The sequence below is a fragment of the Myotis daubentonii genome, chromosome 8, assembly GCF_963259705.1.
Source record: "Myotis daubentonii chromosome 8, mMyoDau2.1, whole genome shotgun sequence".
Lineage (NCBI taxonomy): Eukaryota > Metazoa > Chordata > Mammalia > Chiroptera > Vespertilionidae > Myotis > Myotis daubentonii.
Genome location: NC_081847.1, coordinates 31,287,030 through 31,310,476, shown reverse-complemented (window position 1 = coordinate 31,310,476; position 23,447 = coordinate 31,287,030). Strand labels below are relative to the sequence as shown.

At 46.7% G+C, this 23,447-nt stretch overlaps 1 protein-coding gene across 1 annotated transcript; it reads right to left on the bottom strand.

The window, feature by feature from the left end:
• Window positions 1–11,328: 11,328 nt before the first annotated feature.
• On the bottom strand, window positions 11,329–22,806 carry DDRGK1 (DDRGK domain containing 1). The gene is made up of 9 exons (XM_059705687.1): window positions 22,630–22,806; window positions 21,050–21,241; window positions 19,714–19,826; window positions 19,386–19,487; window positions 15,873–15,995; window positions 15,477–15,515; window positions 12,667–12,723; window positions 11,988–12,036; window positions 11,329–11,629 (listed from the first exon to the last, which is right to left on the bottom strand). Exons 1-9 carry the CDS (start codon window positions 22,799–22,801, stop codon window positions 11,463–11,465), a joined length of 1,014 nt encoding a protein of 337 aa, XP_059561670.1. The 5' UTR covers window positions 22,802–22,806; the 3' UTR covers window positions 11,329–11,462.
• Window positions 22,807–23,447: the final 641 nt, after the last annotated feature.

Sequence of the window (23,447 nt, the reverse complement as noted above, 5' to 3'; positions counted from 1 at the left end):
GTGAGAATGCTTCCTACTGTACCGAGCCTCAAAAGCTTCACAAGAATCTCTTGCCCTTATCCCATTATCTTTTGGCGTTTAAAATGGTAGCAAATACACCTGAAAACTATATATAGTTGACCCTTGAACAACCTGGGCTTGAACTGCACAGGTTCACTTCTATGTGGATTTTTTTCAATAAATGTATTGGAAATTTTTTTGGAGATATGTGACAATTTGAAAAAACTTGCAGATGAACCACATGGTCTGGAAATATTGAAAAATTAAGAAAAAGTCAGGCATGTCATGAATGCATAAAATATATGTAGATACCAATCTATTTTATAATTTACTACCATAAAATATACACAAATCTATTATAGTTCAAATTTATCAAAACTTGGATACTTAGGTACACACAGACTGTACATGGTACCATTTATAGTTGAGAAAAATGTAAACAAATGGAAAGATGCAGTATATTTGTGTAACACAAAATATATACTAATCAACTGTTTATGTTATTGGTAAGGCTTAAGGTCAACTGTAGGCTACTAGTAATTGTTTTGGAGGAGTCAAAAGTTATATAAGGATTTTCAACTGTGCAGGGGTTGGTATCCCTATCCCTCTCCCCCCACATTGTTCAGGGTTAACTGTAACTTTATTTTTTTAAATCCTCACTTGAGGATTTTTTCCCATAGATTTTTAGAGAGTGGAAGAGAGGGAGGAGGGGGAGAGGCACACACACATCAAATGGTTGCCTCCTGTACATGGCCCAACTGGGGCCGGAGGATCAAACCTGCAACTGAGGTACGACGTGCCCTTGACCAGGAGGAATCGAACCTGAGACCTTTTGGTGCTCAGTCTGATGCTCTCACCACTGAGCAACCGGCCAGGGCTTAACTGTAATTTTGCATGTCAATTATATATCAAAACAAATTATAGCAATCTGGGCTGGGCTGGGCTGTTTTAGGTGAGCAGTGTGCCTGGTGTGCCGGGTGCCTGTTGGGACTTTTTATTACCCTCAAAAGTCAAACATTTGTATGACTGCTAGTATGTCTCAGTGCAAGCCTTTTTCTATTAATTTTCCAGAAATAAAAGGTCTTTTCAGCTTAGAAAAGTTTTCTTCTATGTTCCTGTCTAATCTGTGAACAGATTGTTGTTCTCTTCCTCCACTAACATTATCACATTGGGTCACCATTGTCAATTAAATCTTTGTCCTTTTTCTCTGCATCATGGGAGAGTATCTTGTTTTTCTTCATCACTACGAATTTAATATTCTTCCGTCATCAACAGTACTCTTCATATTTAATTCTGCTCATTTTCCTTTTTTTTTAGTCAGTTTCCATCCATCTATCTTGATCTCAATCTCTCTTTATAGTATTCTGTTCCTAGCTTTAGAGAATGTGGTTTTGCATCTTAAGAACACCAGGAAAATAAGAAAATACCGTAACTGACTATGTTTTAATATATATGAAAATCTTGATAAAGTAGACCATCTTCTGGGAAATAAAATTACAAAAGTAAGAAAGGAAAGAGGTTGAGCCTGGCTGGCGTGGTTCAGTGGTTGAGCATCAACTTATGAACCAGGAGGTCATGGTTTGATTCCCATTTAGGGCACATGCCCAGGTTGTGGGCTTGATCCCCATTATGGGGCGTGCAGGAGGCAGCCAATCACTGATTCTCTCTCATCCCTGATGTTTCTAACTCTCCCTCTCCCTTCCTCTCTGAAATCAATAAAAAAACATCTTTTTTAAAAAAGAAAGAGGTTGAAAATATTATCCAAGAAATATGTCCAAAAAAGACTTGGGACTCAGATGGTTTAATGAAAGAATTCTCTCAAATTTGCTATAAATAGATTTGCTATAAATCTAAAAGAGCCAAAAGTTAGAGTGCTATTTCATTTTCTGAAGCCACAATTCCCCTTTACACCGATTCCCAAAAAAGGTAGCATAGGTCAGCTCTGGCCAGGTAGCTCAATTGGTTGTAGTAGCGTCTGGTATACCAAAAGGTTGTGGGTTCAATTCCGTCGGGGCATGTATGGGAGGCAACCCATCGATGTTTCTCTCTCTCCCTTCCTCTCTCCCTATAAAATCAATAAAAACATACCCTCAGGTGAGGATTAAAAAAAAAAAAAAGCAGAGAGAGAGCACAGTTTTGGGGGGAAATTCCTAAATACAACTCAAGGTAATAAAATTAAATAATATGTATAAATATAATCTATCTATATATGAAAGGCTATGTGACCAATGGTACGGCTGTCCAACCGTCTGTCTGGTACATATAACGTGCACTGGTAATTTAAAAGTAAACGTTGAGCCCTAGCTGGTTTGGCTCAGTGGATAGAGTCTGCCTGTGAACTAAAGGGTACCGGGTTCAATTCCAGTCAAGGGCACATGCCCGGGTTGTGGGCTCATCCCCAGTGGGGGGTGTGCAGGAGGCAGCCAATCAATTATTCTATCTCATTACTGATGTTTCTATCTCTCCCTCTCCCTTCCTCTCTGAAATTAATAAAAATATATTAAATAAATAAAAATAAATGTTGACTCGCGCATGTGTGATACAAACAAAGCTCTTGCTGGCGCCAATCGCATGCGTGTGTTTCGATCTGTCATTGTCAATCGTGAATTTGGTTGTTTTTGTTGACATTCTGAAGCTGAAAGAAAGCGTCGATTTTCACAGCTATTTGAGTGATGATTCCATCGATTTAACCGTTGATGCCAAAAAGGGAAATTTTCCCATCGAATTTCTTAACAGTATTACTCCTCCGGGAATGCTGTGTCATAAATTAAAATTGAAAGTAGGTGCAATCATCATGCTACTAAGAAATTTTAATAGTAAATGGGTACTAGATTTTATCACAAGATTGCGACCTAACATAATCAAAGCTGAAGTATTAACAGGATCTGTGGAAGGAGAGGTTGTTCTGATTCCAGGAATTGATTTGTCCCCATCTGACACTGGCCTCCCATTTAAATTAATTGGAAGACACTTTCCCGTGATGCCAGCATTTGCGCTGACTATTAATAAATCACAAGGACAAACTTTAGAAAGAGTAGAAATATTCCTACCTGAACCTGTTTTCGGACATAGTCAGTTATATGTTGCTTTCTCTAGACAGAGTTTGAAGAGTGTGTGATGTTAAAGTTAAAGGTTATAAATACTTCATCACAAGGGAAATTAGTCAAGCACTCTGAAAGTGTTTTTACTCTTAATGTGGTATACAGGGAGATATTAGAATAAGTTTAATCAATTTATCAGTCCTTATTTTTATCAATGTTTTTATACCATGTTTTTGTTGTTTTTATATCATGTTTTTTTATCATGTTTTTATATCATGTCTTTGTTGTTACATCATGTTGTTATTGTTTGCTTATTAACCAATTTATATATTATTTTCATATACATTTTACTAATTTTCTTTCATCTCTGACACTTCTATTATAGAGAAAGTGTGAATAGTGATATTAAAATATTTCTTCTAATTAATTTCCTTTCAATGTGCACAAACCTGTGCACCGGGCCACTAGTTGTATATAAAATGAAAAATCCATGAGTTTGCTAAGTAAGGACAAAAATCAGAGATGCCAAAAAGTCGTCCAAAAGAACCCATGAAGAAACCTCATAATTAACCAAGAGTGATTGAAATTAAGATTCGACAGTTTGTGCTACCTTGACATCTGGTGAAAGCAGGAGGGCCTTGAATGGCCTAACAGAAAGTTGCCCTTGCCAAACAATCTTTATCTAATGAACCAGGTGCAGCTAGCTCCTCCTTATCTCTGAGTATTGGGTTTCAGTCTTTGCCAGCCTGTGGAATTATTCAAACAAGCCAAGAGCCTTCCCTGGAGGAACCAGGTGTCACCTCACCTTCTTCTACAAAACAAAAAGACATAGATGTCTATGTACTGACATAGAAAGGTGACTATATTAAGTGAAAAAAAGCAAGCAGCAGAATCACATGTATACATATTACACTCTAGTTTGTCTATTATTTTAAAGCCAATATATACATGCATAAAAAAGTCTGGAAAGATACACAAAATTATTAACAGAGGTTACCTTGAGATGGTAGGATTGCAGAGGGCATGGCAGAAGACAGGACTCTATCAATTCTATAATGTTTGCATTTTTAAAACATGTATTACTTTAAAAAATATATGTATTTTATTGATTTTAGAGAGGGAGGCAGAGGGAGAGAGAGATAGAAACATCAATGATGAGAGAGAATCACTGATTGGCTGCCTCCTGCACTCTCCCCACTGAGGATCAAGCCCGCAACCCGGGCATGTGCCCTTGACCAGAATCGAACCCAGGACCCCTCAGCCCACAGGCCGACACTCCATCCACTGAGCCAAACCGGCTAGGGCATGTATTACTTTTTTTTTCAAATTAAAGAAGTTTGTTTAAGAGAATAAACAGGTAAGCTTTTCAAATTTAGTAACAGCAGATTATCAAGATATTACTAGTAAATATTTGCTCAAAACCCCTGCCCCAATGGAATTTGTGTTTTAATGGGAGGAGATAATAAAATACGTAAAACATATAATGATTAGAAGGTAGTAAGTATAAAAAAGTTGAGATTACTGGGGAAACCCAATTCTGGTTAAGGTGGAAGGCCTCACTGAAAAGGTGACATTCAAGTTACAGACTTGGGAGTGGATGGAACAAGCCAAGTATAAATCTGGAGGTTTCTAGGATACAATCCTTTTATCTAAAAAAAAAAAAAAAAAAATGAGCTTTTCTTTTTCAGTATTTTTTTGTTTTGTTGCACTAAAGCTCCCATATAGAAAAAAGCTATTTAAACATTATTTTAATTACAATTTTTAATAAGGCCAATAACTACAGTAGGAATTGAAGATCTACCTTTTTAAATGACACTAGCTCCAGATTGTTCTATGGCTGAGTTCTACCCAATCTATAAAGAGATGATTCCAAAGATGAAAAGCTCCCAAATTCACTTTATAAGGGTAGAATAATTTTTTTTTTTGTTATTCCTCACCCGAGGTTATTTTTTCCAGAAGGCAGATGATCAATGATTCTCTCTCATCACTGATGTTTCTATCTCTCTCTCCTTCTCCTTTCCTCTCTGAAATCAATAAAAATATTTTTTTTAAAAGGAAATAACTCCCAAAAGGAACATAGCCCCACCTTGATTTTAGACCAGTAAGACCCATGTTGGACTTCTAACCTACAGAACTATAAGATAATAAATTTATGTTGTTTAATGCCATTTAGTCTTTGGGCATTTGTTACAGCAACAATAGAAAACTAATGCAAGCATAAAATAGACATTCAACATTTATTTGCTGAATGATGAATGAAACTGCAAAATCTCTGTCTATAAATCTTGGTTTAAAGAAAGAAATAGATCATTCATAGAATACAAATGGCCAATAAGCTGTTAAAAACATCAGCAGCCCTGCCAACACTGAAGAGATGCAAATCAAAATCAAATTAGCAGACTATTGTGATCCTTCAGAATCAACCCACCAAGTTATCCAGAAGGGGGCTTGGGGCTGCTTCTCTGGGATGACTAGGCAATTCCAGGGACCTCCAAACACCAAATTGGGGGGCAGACAAGGTACTTTAATCCATGCTAAAGCTTTTTACAGCTGTGCTTATTTTATCTATAATAATAAAAGTGTAATATGCTAATTAGACTTGACAGCCAAACGACCTCCCAGACCTCCTTCCAGACAAAGTCAGGGCTGTGAGGGCCTAGGCCAGCCATTGCAGCTGCGAGGGCCAAGCCTCTGGCACGAATTTCATGCATCGGGCCTCTAGTGAGGAAATAAAAACCTCTGGAATTGGGCAAACATTCCTGGGAATAACCTGTAAAGGTTTTGAAGGTTATCTAAACCAATATAAAACTAATGGAAACATTTATGATCCAAGTACGCTGGAGTCTTTTACAAGCCGATTAGCTGATGTTTACACACACACCATGAAAAATGGTAAAGAAAAAATTTAAAAATATATTAGATTGTATTATCCTTTTTAGCACTGTTCTTTACTAAATTGCACATCTTACCTAAGATAGATGGTTTATGTTTTTATGTTCCCCAGGGTCCTCTGTAACATTTAATTTTTCTTTTCTGTTTTTACATAATTGATGCTTCATGTAAATACTAACAAAGAGACTTATCTGTACTTTACAGTGTAAACCTCATTGCAAGATATTAAGAAACTAAGTAGAAAGGAATACAAGCCATCACTCCACTACCATCCTAAGTGAGTTTTATGTATTTACATCTATTTGTGAAGCAGGTTGGTCCTTCTTAAAGCCCCAAGCAGAATAATAATAAAATGATTATTGCATCATGAAAATTATGGACACGCCCAAATCTTTAACCAATCTTATGGAAATGTGCAAGCTCCAAAAAGGTTACCAAATTTAATTTTTGTAAAAACTGTGGTAAATTTGCCCAGCAGCAAGCCTTCTTTGTAAACTTTTTACATTATCATTGCAGATAGATATGGTGATGGCTAAATGAAACTTTTATTACCTGCCTTTGGGGGTCTGAACTTCTCATGTGTCCTTCACTTACTATTCGCCCACTTTTCCTCTTCTGAGTTGCTATAACCAGCAGGGACAGTAGCTGAGATGTGAAAAAATGAGACTTTCCCAACAATAATAGATTACATGTTCAATAATTTCTCATCTATTCATATTTGTCACTATGCTCCATTTTGGTATGAGGCAATATGCACAAATGAAAAAGGCATTAAGACAACTGCCAAACTAGACATCAAGCATGTGTCCCAACACTACCCTGTTTTGTGAACTGTGGGATTTAGCTCAACAACACCACGACTTGACTTACCTTGTTGATTAGAAATAGTTAAAGTAAAGCCCTGTCTGAGTAGCTCAGATGGTTAGAGCAGTGGTCGGCAAACTGCAGCTCTCGAACCACATGCGGCTCTTTGGCCCCTTGTGTGTGGCTCTTCCACAAAATACCGACTTCTGCACATGGGCCATGAAGTTTCAATAGCACTGTATGTGCACGCCCATAGTGGTATTTTGTGGAAGAGCCACACTCAAGGGGCCAAAGAGCTGCATGTGGCTCGCGAGCCGCAGTTTGCCAACCACTGGGTTAGAGCATCGTCTAATACACCAAGGTTGTGGGTTCGATCCCCAGTCAGGGTATATACAAGAATCAACCAGTCAGGGCATATACAATGTACGTATAAATAAGTGGAACAATAAATCAATGTTTCTTTCTCTCTCTCCCCTCTCCTCTTTGTTTCTCTCTAAAAATCAGTAAAAAATAAAATAGTTAAAGTAAAGAGAGGTATTAAATCTCTCAGGTATTAAGTTACTCAGGATATAGTTAGAACATTATTAGTTTTAGTTTTGGTATTATGATGATGAATGTCTTTTGTTTCATGTTAGAAATCTAAGTCAAATTGTAAAAACATACTGTATATGAAAGTTAAAATGACTAAAACCAGATTATAGGCAAAAGGTTATATTTAAGTAAGTTTAACATGACAGTATTGGTATTCTGTAGGTTTTCTTATAATGTTCCCTTTACACATTTTGCTGTAACAATTAAATAGTGTATTAACCAGCTAAAAATTATGTATGGTATCAGAATAAACCAAGTAAAACTATTTTTAAGTGTCACTACTGTAATCCAAATTGCTTTTGGTACAACTCTGTGATTATCAAGTTATATATGATGTACAACTCCTCACCCAGATACTGATCCTCGCCTTGTCCTCAATATAAAAGGAACAAGTTCCTTAGAACCCTGTGTTTCAAACTGTAGGCCAAGATCTGTTAGTGGGTTATAAAATCAATTCAGCCACCATCAGCAATAAGACAGAACAGAGAAGCAAATATCAATAAGCATCTGATATTGCCAGCCAAGGCCAGTAGTGATTGATTCTCATCCTAATCACCCATACCAATTATGATAAGTGGACTGCTGTAAAGCTCTGCTTCAGTTATCTGTATATAGGCACACATATATATTGAGTCCTTAATGTACAATGGATTTCTTACTAAGAGATATTGTTAAAAAAAAGTCTGGAAAACACAGCTTTATAATCTCCAATTTTGGGTCTGGGATGTGCACTTGTGATAGCTGGTGGTGGTACTTGCAAACAGTACAAGGTGTGCAGGGAGGAAGTGATGAAGTAATGATGATTTGTGGGATACAATGATTGCAAATAAGGTTTAAGAAATGAGCTACTGTCTGGCTGGTGTTGCTCAGTGATTGAGCATCAACCTATGAACCAGGAGATCACGGTTCGATTCCTCATCAGGGCACATGCCTGGGTTTTGGGCTCAATTCCAGTGTGGGGGAGTGCAGGAGGCAGCCAATCAATGATTCTTTTTCATCATTGATGTTTCCATCTCTCCCTCTCCTTTCCTCTCTGAAATCAGTAAAAAATATATTTAAAAAAAATGAGTTACTGATTCAAAGCAATAAATAATCCCCCAAATATAGCCCAAGTCTTGGGTTCAGCATTCAACATCCTTCCCAGGCAGATGGCAAACTCCCTTTCCACCCCATCTCTCCCTGCCCTGCCTTTTCCTTTCCCCCACCCAACACACCATGCCTCTCAGTGAGCCAACAGCCTTTACATTCTCTGAACCTATCCTCTCCTCAACCTGAAGACCTCACCTTGTGAATACTACAGCATTTGGCAATGTACCTGCTGGCTGGGTGATTGGTGCTCTCCCTGTTAGATTAATACCACTGTCTCCATCCCCACTTATGGAAGGGCCATGTTTTGCTCATTGTAGCTACCTGGAGTGTTTAGCACCCTGCCTTGCAATCATTGGGCTCTCCATAGACTGCTAGTGTGGTTGGTTTTTTAAACACATTTTGAATGTTTAAATAATTTTTGTATTACAAAGGTTCAACATGGATCCTGCACTGGGGCCACTGTGGCAGCTGGGGAGAGTCACTCAATTGTTGGGTGGGCCCTGGCCAGGTAGCTCAGTTGGTTAGAGCATCATCCAGATACACCAAGGTTGTGGGTTCAATCCCTGCTTGGGGCACATATAGGAAGCAACCAATGAATGCATAAATAACTGGAACAACAAACTGATGTTTCTCTCTTTCTCCCTTCTTCTCTAAAATTAATTTTTTAATAAAAAATTGTTGGGTGAATGGAGTGACTACTGGTGGCCTCATGTGCCCCTTTTCTGAGGCTCAGCTTGATTCAGGATATAGGAAGCCATCCAGGGCTCATTGTTTTTAATTTTAAGCTTTTTGTTATGGAAAATTTTAAACATGTATAAAAATAGATGAGGATAACCTCTATGTACCCATTACTCAGCTTTAATAATTTTTCAACTCATGGCCAATCTTGTAAATAACCATTTTTTGAAAAGACAAGTTGCATTATATGGCTCTCCAATCACAGGCTTGCCAATAATAGGCCTTGGAGGTGCATCAAAAAGAGAAGTTGTGATAGAACCAAACTGAACTGGACTAGACTCTACTGGGAGCAAGTGGCATCAAGAGACCTGTTGGGCTGGGCTATGAAGATTAGGTACTCAGAACAAGCATAACAAGCATTTTATAACTTGAAAATTACAAAAATCAAAACTTATCTGATTGGTTGGAATCTAGATTTCCTGATGTAGGGAAAATAATCTCACTATAAGAGGGGCCACGCCGGCCAGGTAGCTCAGTTGGCTGGGGCATCATCTGTTCCTTCCCCTCCTACTAAACCGTGGGCTCCCAGATGGCCTTCCAAACAATTCACGGGACTCCTACCTCCGGGTGACTCCAAGTGCCATTTGCTAACAGAAGTAGCAAAGTCACACTTTACTTGGAATTTAAGTTCTACAGCTAATGCTTATGATACCAAATGAGTCTAAATCATCCCTGACAAGCCCTCAGGAAGGCTCCACCCTGGAACCTGATGTTCTGTCTCCCCATCACCATCCACATATAATTTCCTCCTAGACTGGAACACAAAGCTACCTCCTCCACCACCAGGCATCAGAGGAAGTAGGCGGTTTATGTTCAAGGGCCACCTTGCATAAGGAATACACGTTTAAACACATGCCTCACCCTCAGCACAGCAGGATACTCATGCTATGAATAGTCCACAGGAACTAGAGTGACTGACCCTACAGGAGACACACATCTCCCATCTTACACCCACTCCCGAGCATATGGTCCTCACATCACTAGTGGGTGGAATCACCCACACCATTTAGACTTGTCAAGTATGTAGAGCTGAATTCATGTGATGTGCTGTATGAGGCAATGCTCCTCCACGGCACAATTCTATCCAGCTCAAGCAGCTCCTCCTCTTCCCTCCACCTGCCCCACAAGCAACTGGCCCTGCCTCTCGCCCTCCCTGACCTCCCTCTTAAAGGCTAATGTTCCCTACGACTCTTTCCTTGGCATAGCTTATTACCTCTCTTCCTAAGGGCTCTCAGGTTTCCTTCCTTTTTATTTATTTTTTTAATGTTTTTATTGATTTCAGAGAGAGGAAGGGAGAGAGTGAGAGAAAGAAACATCAATGATGGGAGAGAATCTTTGATCGGCTGCCTCCTGCAAGCCCCCACTGGGGATCAAGCTGGCAATCTGGGCATGTGCCCTGACCAGAAATTGAATCATGACCTCCTGGTTCATGGGTTCATGCTCCACCACTGAGCCACACCAACTGGGCTCAGCTTTCCTTAGGGCTCCTGAATCCATATAAAAACCAGAGACCCAGTGCACGAAATTTGTGCACTTGGGGAGTGGGATGTCCCCTCAGCCCAGCCTGCGCCCTCTTGCAGCCCGGGGATGTCGGACTGATGGCTTAGGCCCACTCCCAGCTGTCAGTCAGACATCCTTAGCACTGCTACGGAGGCAGGAGAGGATCCCGCCACCGCCACTGCTCTTGCCAACCGTGAGCCTGGCTGAGTGGCACCCCCCTTGTGGGAGAGCACTGACCACCAGGGGGCAGCTCCTGTGATGAGTGTCTGCCCCCTGGTGGTCAGTGCGCATCATAGCAACCAGTCGTTCCGCCATTTGGTTGATCTGCAGATTAGGCTTTTATTATATAGGATGGTGAGACATCCCTCACGTTAGGGGAGACGTGGCCCAAGAGGTTTTTCACTTCTGCTCTTGGAAGGGTGAAGGAAGAACAGAAAGATCTCCTGACTTGGGGAGCTTGGCTTACAGGATATGAAGGAACACAATAAATAGTGTTTTTCGTGTGCGTTTTGAATGAATGAGTGCTTGATAAGAAGAGAACTTCCATTTGCTTCCATAGGACACTCCACCCTCTCTCCCACCCTCAATCCTCAGGTACTTTCTGAGGCTTAGACTTCACCTGCTCATTTGGGATCCCAGGCCAGGCCTTCTGCCACACCAAGCCACACCAAGCTCAGCAGTGCTCACATGCCTTTAATTTAGAACTGCCTAGCCACACTCCATCACTGCCCCAGGATGGTGGAGAGGGATAAAGATGTATGGTCAGGTAGGCCGTGCCAGCTCTGAGTCCAAGAGGGAAGGCCTAGGTCAGGCTGGGGCTTGGGTAGGGGGCTCCTGGCCCCAGGCGATGAGGGAGTTGCTGGCCTGAGCAAGCTCAGTGATGGACACCCGGCCCCGCTGTCGGATGAAGTTAGCCACAGCAGCCAGTTCCTCTGGCGTTATGTAGATGAACTTGCCCCGGTCGTCAATCACACCTGTGGGGACACACAGGTTGTGGGGCTGAGCCTTCTGGGCCCTCCTCATCTGGCCTGAGATGCCCTCCCACCCCTTCACAACTGGCTCCAAGCCCTCCAGGCCTGCCTGCCTGCCCGGCCTTTCCTGGCTGCATCCAATCCTGGCTAGGTGTCAAATCAGGCTTCCTTGCCTGTCCTGGTACCCTGAGCCATCCCCGGGTGGCACGTCCTCCTTCTAACAGTGTCCCCTGCTCAGTGTCCATCATTGCACACCGTTCCCCCACCTCCGTTATGATTCTGCCTCTACAACAAGCACCTGGAGCCCCCTGTGGTAGACACTCCCCAAAGCCAAGGCCTGTAGTGATTCTCATCCTCTCACCTGTCAGAGTCCCCTCAGCCAGCAGGTCCTGAATGCGGTTTATGGTGTCCTGTGAGGAGAACAATTCTCAGAGTAGAGACGGGTGCTGCCATCCCCAGAAAAGGCACCTGCCACCTCCCTGCCACCACAGCCAAATCTCCTCCTCCCCACTCTCATGGCTGCTCCGCCATCCAATGTGACTCTGCTTCTCCTCTGGAGGGTATCAGGGAAGAAGAGGCTGGGGCCCTGCACGACTCCAAGAGGCACTTTTCCAACCAGGAGAGGAGCAGGGGTGACATTGGCCATGAAGGCTGGTACAGCCTGTTCGCAAGAGTTGTCAAGGTAACTAGACTTGGGCTGCTTCAGTTACAGGGGCTGCTGGAGTGATAGGACTTCATTCTTTTCTTCTCTGCCTGTTCTTCCATCTAGCAGAAAGGCAGGGTTCTAGCTTGGAAAAATGCCCCTTGGATATTTAAACAGAATGTGACTCCTCATTCATAAGATAAAAATATACTTGAAAACGTAAACACACACACACACACCCCAAAACCCCCGCAGGATTCTTGGGGTGCCAAAAGAGTCCTCCTCTCTACTCCCTCCTGGTTGGGGCAGGGTTAGAGGGGACAACAAGACTCTCCATCTTTAGAGCAGGCCCCCCGACAGCCACACTCCACACAGCAGGCCACCTTCCAGGGCTTACCTGAGTCCGCAGGCCCACCTGGGAAGCCAGGTCTTCCAAGAGCACAACCTTGGACTGCTACAAAGAGAGAGAGTAAAAGGAGGGAGGCTCAGTGGGCAAATCCCTCTCAATACAAACTGAGGTTTGCATTCTGATCCGATCTGCTTTGGGTGCCTGGGTAACTGTATTCTAGTAGATTCCTGTGGAAGAGCCTTAATCACCTCACACACTCTCCCAACCATGCATACACAGAGACACACACACTTATAAGCTCTCCCCCTCCCCTGCTTGTGGAGAGGTATCTGCCTAAAACTACCACCTGGCCCACAGACTCCATGCTGGACTGGGCACCACACTGAGACACACACACACACGTGGGGAGTCAAGCGCAGCTGCCACCTTCTCTGTGCCAGCTGTATCGTTTTTAACATCACAGACAGGTTGGAAGGGGAAGCACCATAAGATGAAGGGATGGGGTGACAGTCACCAAAAACGATTTTAATTTTTTAAGAATATGTTTTTATTGACTTTAAAGAGAGAGGAAGGGAGAAGGAGAGAGAGATGGAAACATCGATTGGCTACCTTCTGCAAGCCCCCTACTGGGAATCGAGCCTGCAACCCAGGTATGTGCCCTGACTGCAATGGAACCGGTGACCTATCAGTGCACAGGACGATGCTCAACCAAAAGCTATTTTAAAAAACTATCTCCAGGACTACTTGCTGAGGACCTGCCAGGACAACACAATGAGAAGGTGTGGAAAATACAATGGTGACCAAAACATTGAACTCACAGATGGACAGGGGAGACAGGCAAGAATCTGGGGACACACACACACACACACACACACACTCACACAGAATCTGGACAAGGAGAGAGCAGATAAAAGGGCGCAACAAGCAGGGGTCTCAGTGGAGGCAGTATGGCTCATTCCCACCTTGCCTTTGCTTACCCCCCATATGCCCTGAGACCCCCACACTTCTCACCATCCTCTTCACACTGTCTGAGGCACTGGGCCCACCCTTACAATAACTCTTGCTAACATTCTCAGTGCTTTCCACACACGCCATGTTCCACATGCTTCCCTCAAACCCTCAGCAGAGCCTTTAGTTCTGTGGGGGGCGTGCGGCTGAGAGCCCACTGCTGGGTCCTACACATGCATCTTCCCCTGCCTCCCCCACAAACAGACGGCATATGATGCTAGAGAAGGCAGCCTTGTATGTTTCCGTGATTCTTTCATAGCAATTGAGCTGGGGGAGGAGTGACACAGTGACACCTCCTGGGCTGAGATGGCATGTGACTGTTCTAAATGCCAAACTGAATGTGCAAGCAGGGAGGCAAGCGAGTGGCAGTTGGACAGGGAACGGGCAAGCACAAGGTGACCTGGCCAGCTGGCCTCTACCTACAAAGCAGGGGGTGGGTGCTGGGTTCTCAGAGTGGGAACACAAAGTCACCCAGGTGGTCCCTGAGGTGCTGGGGCCAAAAATCAGCTTGGAAAAATAAACCAACAAAAAACCTAGCCCTGATCAGAAAGGAGAATGGACCGATGGACAAAAACCAGTCAGACCTACCTACGCCTCACAATAGTGTACCACCAGTTCTAAAACACCTGCAGGGCTCACCCGTTGGAGCCGGGAGGGGGGATGGGAGGGCTGGATTTTGAATGGCCTCCTTTTCCCTGCAGACAGAATCTCTGGGAAAATCAGCACAGGCTGGAAAGACCTCTAAGGTCCAGAAGAGTCTGGAGATCCACCAGAAAATGGTTCCTCCGGAGCCATGGTAAGTGAGGGCTGGAACTGCCTGGGTCTTTTCTCAGGTCTCTGTAGAGGACAGGGGGAGCTAAAGCTGACGGAGGGCTTCCTGGAGGAAGGACACAGGGCCATGGTGCTGCCCACTGGGTAGATGGGGACAGAAAGCTCCAAGCGGCAGCAGGGAAGTGTGAGAGATGTCCTGCCCAGGTGCCAGGGTGGAGAATGGGCTCCATCGGAGGGGAATGGGCACATCCTGAGGGAGCTTTCTCCCTCTTGGGAAACACCGGCCCCCAGGCTGTGAGCCCAGCCCCTAGCTGCTGGGAGGCATCTAAACCCTGCTCTCTTTCAGGAGGTGGGGGAGGATTATGCAAGCCCTGGTTCCTTGGCACCCCCTAGTCCCACCCCCACCCCCGCTCCCTCTGCACTCCATCCCTCAGCTGCCTCTGCTCCTCTGAGCTGCTCTTGAAAACCTCTCGCATCCTTCGTGAGAGAGGAGAAGTTGCTTAGCAGCAAAGCAGAGCAGGACAGTGCTTATGCTTATGCAACCCAGAGCAGCACCTGGGCGGCCTGTGCATAGAAGGGGACACACCTGCCACCCACCCTAGATCCCTAAGGAAGCAGCATCATTTTCACCCCCACCCCCAAGACCCAAGTTCCAGGTCGGGAACACATGGCAGTGGAAACTCTGGGTGACAGAACTGACAGGAAACACATGTGAAGACACCTGAAAATACAGTGACTCACTGAGCACGGGGTCTGAAGAGCAGGGAAACTGTCAAACCCTGAGTGTGAGGAAGCAATCAAAGGCTCATGCCTCCCACACAGACCCAGATCCTTCTCCACCTTCGGGGTCAGAGAAGAGACACTCCTGGCTGGGACCCTGGCAGCTCAGCCCCTCTCAGTCCTACTGCCCACACTTGCATGGGCTTGAAACTCCTACAGCCCCACTTGGATCTGTTCCCTCTAGGCCCTGAGAACACCTCTCTCTCTCTCTCTCTCTCTCTCTCTCTCTCTCTCTCTCTCTCTCTCTCACACACACACACACACACACACACACACACACACAGCAGGTGGCTTCTTACCTTGATGTAGTTGATGAACTCTGTCAGGAAGCTGTGGGACTAAAGGACCAGAGAAACCAGAGTGAGTGTCGCCCTTGCAGAGGCTGCAGGGGTCTATGCTTGCCCACCTGCCCACCTGAGTGCCACCTGCCCATGTGCTTGCTTGTGTGCCTGTCCAACCACCTGCATGTGCCACCACCTTCGCCAGCAGCACAGCCTCCCACAACGAGGGTTTTGGAAGCCCCACCTCTCCTGAGGATAAGGCCTCTCGCTGCTAGAGCCTGCTGGTCACCATGCCCACCCATCTCTCACTGCCGATCTGGGGAGGCAGGTGAGGAGCAGCAGGGTGTCTGGGATGCGATGGCCAGGCCTGCTTTGGTGGGTGGAGGGAGGGTTTCGAAGGAGAGGCAGGCCCACCTGTTCCTCAGTCATGGTCTCGCTCACGCCCTCCTCCTCCACCACGAAGGCCTCCTTCAGTTTCAGGTACTCCTCATGCTCCCGCTGGGCCTGCTCCTCCCGGGCTTTCCTCTCCTCCTCCTCCTGTGGACACAGAGTGGACAAGAGTCAGGTATTTGGGCACAGGTGCCCACCCATCCCTGTTCTGGTCCTTGCTGCCCCCACAGGGCACCAGGTCATACAGCTCAGCCCTTTCTTAGGGACAGAGCACCTTCAAGACCCCGATCCCTCTGGCCCCCATGTTGAACAGAAGGCAGACGCCCCTCTTCTCATAGTTCTATGACCCCTCCCACAATATTCTCCAATCACCCTCTCCCTCTCTCTTTCCTGTCATGCTCAAACAAGCACCTAAGGCTTCATATCCTCACCATCCATTCACATTCCGGCCCACTCTATCTGGCTTCTGTGTACCCAGCTCCTCTGAAACAACTGCTACCATCTCGCCCATGCTCTTAATCCCACCAAATCCAAAGGACAACCATCAGCCTCCCAGTCCTGTCTTCTCGGTGGTATTGGGCAGAGTTGACCACTCCCTCTTTCTTCCCGTGGCTTCCAGACCCCTCCTCTCCTGTGCTTCCTCCTGCTCCTCCGGCCGTTCTTTCCACCTCCTCCCTTTTCCATTCTTTCTCCATGCCCACAGCATCAATAACCATTTTCTTGCCACTGGCTGCCACAGTTGTATCCCTGCCCAAATCTCTACTCCCAAGCACATGACTGCCCACATGACACACTCATTGGACTGTCACACAGGCACCTCAAATTGAATTATGTTCTAGAACAGCGGTCTCAACCTGCGGGTCGTGACCCCTTTGGGGGTGGAACGACCCTTTCACAGGGGTCGCCTAAATACATCCTACATATCAGATATTTACATTACGATTCATAACAGTAGCAAAATTACAGTTATGAAGTAGCAACAAAAATAATTTTATGGCCGAAACCGGTTTGGCTCAGTGGATAGAGCGTCGGCCTGCGGACTGAAAGGTCCCAGGTTCGATTCCGGTCAAGGGCATGTACCTGGGTTGCGGGCATATCCCCAGTGGGAGATGTGCAGGAGGCAGCTGATCAATGTTTCTCTCTCATCGATGTTTCTAACTCTCTATCTCTCTCCCTTCCTCTCTGTAAAAAATCAATAAAATATATTTTTAAAAAAATAATAATTTTATGGTTGGGGGTCACCACAACATAAGGAACTGTATTAAAGGGTCGCGGCATTAGGAAGGTTGAGAACCACTGCTCTAGAAGGACCCTGTGATCTATTCCCCACACGTCTGATCTTCCTCCTGAGTCCCTGGCTCAGGGAGTCACACAGTCCTCTGGCCAGTGGCCCCAGTCAGAATGAGGTCCCATCTCCACTTCTTTCTTTAACTTCCAGAAAGCATCTCAGTCCATCCATCATCACCATCACCACCATCACCTCGTACAACAACCTCCCCCCAACCTAATCCATTTCCTAGAGCTCTCAGAAAGATCTTTTCAAAACTCGAAGCTCAAGTGGAGACAGGGAATATCCTGATGAGCCTGGAGCACCTTGCAGTGCCCAAAGTAAGAAAACAATGAGAGTGTGTCAAAGGCACACAGCAGCCAACTGAAAGAATGGCCAACATTGGAACAATCGCAGCAACAAAATAGATAAAATAGTACTGGATTACAAGACAAAGTACAAAATAAATAGTCATAAGTCCATGTAGGTAAAAATAAACAGTTGAGTATATAAACAGAGAAGAAAAGATAAATCTCCCTTACAAAAGAATTCCAAATACTTTTTTAAAAAATATGGAAGGAACCCTTCATGAATTTGCGTGTCATCCTTGCTAATCTCTCTATCATTCTAATTTTACTAGTAGTACATGTGCTGCCGAAGTGAGCACCCCGAATGCTTTTTGTAGATGCTCTCTAAACGAGGCTGGGCATAAATCCCGACCCCTTAAGGGTGGCTTGCGCACAGTGACTTTACGAAGAAGTATGCGAAGGAAAGAGTAACATTACAGGGGAGAAATTTTGTTTCTTAAACTCTACCTCTTCCTAAGAGCTTCCCATCTTTTTTAAAAAATGTTTTTATTGGCTTTTAGAGAGAGAGCAAGGGAGAGGGAGAAGGAGAGGGTTAGAAACATCGATGCGAGAGAAGCATCATTGATTGGCTGCCTCCTGCACACCCCCTACTGGGAATGTGCCCTCACCGGGAATTGAACCAGTGACTTCTTGGTTCATGAGTCAACGCTCAACTACTGAGACACAGCGGTTGGGCTACAGTGGAGAAATCTGACAAAACCCCAGCCAGGTGATCCAGGTTAACATCACTAGTGACCCATCAAGTTGATAACATGTACCATTGATATGTTGTGTTGAAGATGGCACTTCGCCTGTGGTCTTCCTGCCAGAAACCCATAACTGCAGTCTAACCATGAGAAAAACATCAGCCGAATGCAAACTGAGGAACACTGTACAAAACACTTCCCCGGCCCTCTTCAAACAGTCAAGTTAATCAAAAGCAAGGGAAGGCTGGAAAACTGTCACAACCCAGAAGAGCCTAAGGAGACATGACAACCAAGTGTGACGTGGTCTTTCGGATATGATCCTGGAGACGAAAAAGGATGCTGGGGGAAAACTAACAAAATCTGAATAACGTGTGTGGTTTAGTTAGTAATAATGCATCTGTATTAGTCGTGAGAAATATGCCACGATGGGTAAGATGTCAATAACAGGGAAACTGAGTCAGGGAGAGAAGAGCCCCAGGATATTGAAGGTGCATTAGCCAGAGTCAATACTTACAAAGGTGGAAAAACCCTCATGCTAATGCCTCCCTCTGCTGTGTTCTGGTCCCTGCCCGTCACTACAGCACCCACAGCCAGGCTTTCTGCCATCCTGAACAATGAGGCCAGTCAGAGCCTGAAGGCACAAAGCCATGGGGTCTTCCCAGCTGGGGCGGCCCTGGCTCTTACCCTACATCACATCACATCTTCGTGATGTTCCCTCTCTTGGGTACCTGGTTCTCAGAAGGAGGAAAGCATCTGGCAATCAAATGGTCATTAACAACCTGTCTCGCTGTGGCCCCCATCCCTGAGCATCTCTTCTATGCCAGGCCCTAAACAGGACCTGGCTCAGGCAGGGCCCACCGTCTCTCACAGTGACCTGTAACAGCCTCAAGGCCCTGGGGATCTAGACACGCACCCCCCCTTACCTCTTTGACCCCTCTCCTTGCTTACCCTGCTCTAGCCACTCTCACCACTTCAATGTTCTTCAAGTATTCCAGGTATGACGACACAACACAGGCATAAAAATTCCCATCTCAGGCTCTGCTTTTCAGCAGTAGCTTTACACGGACTGCACCTAGAACCCAGGGCCCAAGCAAACCTGGGCCTGCCCCTGCACCTGGTCTATGGCCCATCTTCTGGGTTGGAGGAGTTGGGGAGCTGCATGGGAAACAAGGAGGCCTAGTCAGGCGTCAGAGTCGGGATCTGGGGTTGGCCTCACCTTCTGTTTCTCCTCTAGCCGAAGCCGCTCCTCCTCCTTCTTCCACTCTGCCTCACGCTGGGACTCAAGGCGTTTCCGCTCCTCACGCTCAGCTTCCTCTGCCTGGAGAGAGGTCTTCATAGGGGCACATCCCCACCCCTGGCTAGAGGTTGCCCACCTCCAAACAGGCCAGGGCAGACAATGCCTGGGCCAGGCCACAGACCAAGGCTGCAGGAGACAAAGCCGGCAAACAGCAAACACCAGCCCAGCATGCAAAGATCCTCAAAAGGAGGGTCCACCATAGGGCCCTTTCCCACTTCCAGAGCTGCACCCCACCCTTCCTGCTTGCCTCTCGCTGGGCTTTCCGTGCTTGTTTCTCCTCCAGTTTCCGTAGTTTCTTGGCTCCAATTTTCCCTGACAGGTGAGTTTCCACGGGCTTCTCACTGTCTTCTTCCTCGTGGGCTAAGCGTGGTTAGAGAGACACTTCAGGTCCTGGCTAGAGAGGACTGATGATGGATCCACCCCACCCCTTGTCCCTGTCCCTTTCACCCACCTGCAAGTCACTAGCCCAGCTCTGCCCTCCAGAGGCATCTGCCATGAATGCAGAAATTTAAACTCCAGGTGTACGTGTATTAGGGGTGGTGGTAGGGTGTGGGGACCAGAGGGCAAAGGAAGAGATAACTTTAGATGCTGCATAGCCATAGAGGGGGGCACCAGGTTCCAATATCTGAATGCCTGCAAATCACAGGCAGGACTGTCTGGGCTTGCAGTTCTCTGTTTTCTGTCTCTGAGCCAAAGCTCCAGGGAAGGATGTCCCAGGGGAAATTTATCCCCATCCTCTCTCCCTCCCATCTCAAGTCTCAAATCATCTTCACTGTACTCAGAACTGCTGAGGGTTCTGGGCTCAGCCCCTGGCCAGGGATATCCCTTTGACCTACTAGATCCAAAGCAAAAAGACAGCCCAAACCGCAGGATTACCTCAGGGCCAAAGGCCCTTAAAGTTAAAGACACGCTGGTTCCTGAGTAGCAAGGATGTTTGACTCCAAGTCTGAGACGGAGGCATGGTGCAACAGAGGGCCTCTTTTTTGCACTAAAGGGGCTAATTTCCAAAGGTACAAGGGCAAAAGCCCCAAATGCTTCCTCCTCAGTCTCAAACCAGCTATGGAGCACTGGAAAGGGATATTCTTTTACATAATCCTAAGGGCTCTCTGTTGGTCTCCCAGCACGAGGGATATAGAGGCTCCTGTCAAAAGAATATTTCTATCCTCAAATTCTTCTCAGGTTATGGGCGACTCCACTCCAGGAACTGCAGAAGCTCTTAGCCAGGAACTCCGGCTCTGGGGTGAGGCCCTCGGGGAAAGAATATGCCCACACCAGGAAGGGTGCTGGAATATAAGGAGTGGGCTGAGAAGCTCCTGTGGTCAATCTAAAGATCCCTGCCCTCCTGCTTGGACACTGAGAACCAAGGCGAAGGAAAAGGGGGTTGGCCCAATGAAATAAGGGTCAGGATCCAGAACTTCTGATCCCTAGGACTGAAGGCCAAGTCCAAGTCTGGCCACACCCCATCCTATGGCTCCCAGACATCCCTCCCAAACTGGCTCCACACCCTATCCTTCTACCCAGCTTTTGGCGCCCTCTCTTCCCCTGAACCAGTTCCTTCCCCTACAGGCTGTGGCCCCACTCACCTGGGATGACAGCTTCATCCTCATTCTCATCCACCTCCAACCTGGCCACCCGCTGGGCTTGACGCTGGGCCTGCAGGCGGCTGCCCAGGTCCCTGCGGCGCCGGGGTCTAGCCCCAGCCCTCTGCTCTTCGGGCTGGGCCACTCGGCCTGCTATTACTGTCTCTTCTCCATTGTGCAGTGGCTCTTGGCTGGCTGTAGGAAGAGAGGAACCATAACGCTGTCGGCAGCCCAACCCCCCTGATGGTAGGGGAGCAACATCCCAAAAGTCTCATCCCCCTCAACTCAACTTCCTCCAGGCTCCTAAAACCCAGAGCACAAATCCCACCTTTTCAGACCATTGAGACATTTACAACCCAGACCCACACCTTGGTTCTATGAGCAAGATCACCCTTTGCCTCTTGCCTGTGTTAATACCTTTCCCCTCAAGGTTCCACCTTTCCAGATGGCCCATCAGATTACCACCCTGATGGAGCAAGATGGGGCTGAAGCTCTAGCTCCCCCAGGAAGCCCACCTGGACCCATCCATACCTCACCCGCATGCCCTCTGCAGCCCCATCCATACCTCACCCGCATGCCCTCTGCAGGGCTGCATTTATTTATTTACTTATAAATATATTTTATTGATTTTTTACAGAGAGGAAGGGAGAGGAATAGAGAGTTAGAAACATTGATGAGAGAGACACATCCATCAGCTGCCTCCTGCAAACCCCCTTACTGGGGATGTGCCCACAACCAAGGTACATCATGCCCTTGGACTGGAATCGAACCTGGGACCCTTCAGTCCGCAGGCCGACGCTCTATCCACTGAGCCAAACCGGTTAGGGCTAGGCTGTCTTTCCTCCCAGGAAGATCTGTTGGCTATCTGCTTACGGAAGCTTCTCTGCCCTGCCCCCGGAGCATGCAGGTGCTCTGAGCAGCTTGTGGGCCAGAGAAGGAGAGAGACATTATACACAAAGCCATATGCGAACAAGAGGTGGGGTGAGGAATGACGGGGTGTATCTGTTCTATGCCCTGGACGATGCATGACATGATCTTCGGATCGGATCGGAGTGCAGAACAGGGAGGAGGGTGCATGGGTGTCTTTTTGAGAGGAAAAAGAGAGAGCTTCATTTCGGGCAGTTCTCTGAGTCGCCACGTGCTCTCTCCAGCTGGTGGGTAGGCAGGGAACACTCAGGTGCCCACTTCTTGGCACCCGCTCCGGAGCCAGCTTTGGGGGGGTGGGGGGGCTCCTGCGGCCTCTCCTCCGGGCGCAGAGGGGGATCGCCCCAATGAGAGATGGCAGTGTTGTCCGCCAGGCCCAGCCCCTCTGGGCCAGTAGGTCTGGAGGCCTGGGCCCGGGAGAGCCGTGTAGGACGCCGCTATCGCGCCCGCGGGTTCCAGCGCCGCGGTTCCCAGCGGATCGCGTACGTCTACGTTAGCGCAGGAGCAGCCGGACGCGGGCGGGCGCTGCGGCCGCCGAGAAGCCCGTCAGCCCGGCCGGCGTGCAGGCGCATGCGCAGGAGCCGCGGCGCGACGGCTCCCCAAGGCTCAGGAGGCCGGAAGCGCGGCCCCGCCGGCCCTGGCGCGGCGACGTCTCCTACCTGCCGCCGCTCCGCCTTGTCTGCGAGTCAGGAAGAAGATAAGGCCGACCAGCAGAGCCGCCGCCACCAGGTACACCACGGCGGCCACCATGTCAACGGCTTCCTGCGTGGGGCTAGCTAGCGCGTCCACCCGGAGTCCCGGGATCTCCCGGGCCCCGCCCACCGCCCACATGGCCCCGCCCCTCCCCATCCTAGACCCCGCCCACCACCTGGTCCCCGCTCAGGCCGCACGTTTCACCAAGAGACCGTAATTTTTTATTTTATTTTTTATTTTTTTTAAAATATATTTTATTGATTTTTTACAGAGAGGAAGGGAGAGAGATAGAGAGCCAGAAACATCGATGAGAGAGAAACACCGATCAGCCGCCTCCTGCACATCTCCCACTGGGGATGCGCCCGCAACCCAGGCACATGCCCCCGACCGGAATCGAACCCGGGACCCTCCAGTCCGCAAGCCGACGCTCCATCCACCGAGCCAAACCGGTCTCGGCCGTAATTTTTTATTTTAAAATGAATTTTGAAAAGATGCTTGGAGTAGTGCCTGCTATTTCGTAAGGGGTCCAAAAGTGCTGGTTATTATTATCCTCACGGGTTGTATGCCACAGTAAGATAGATAGATAGATAGATAGATAGATAGATAGATAGATAGATAGATAGATAAATAAATAAATAAATAAATAAATAAATAAATTTGGGGGGCATAAAAAAAAGGTTAAGTGGAAATTATTGCAAACGTCATGTGCAGTGTGATAACATTAATATATGTTTTTAAAGCACTAAACAATACCATATAGTGTTTATGGAAACATACTATGTGG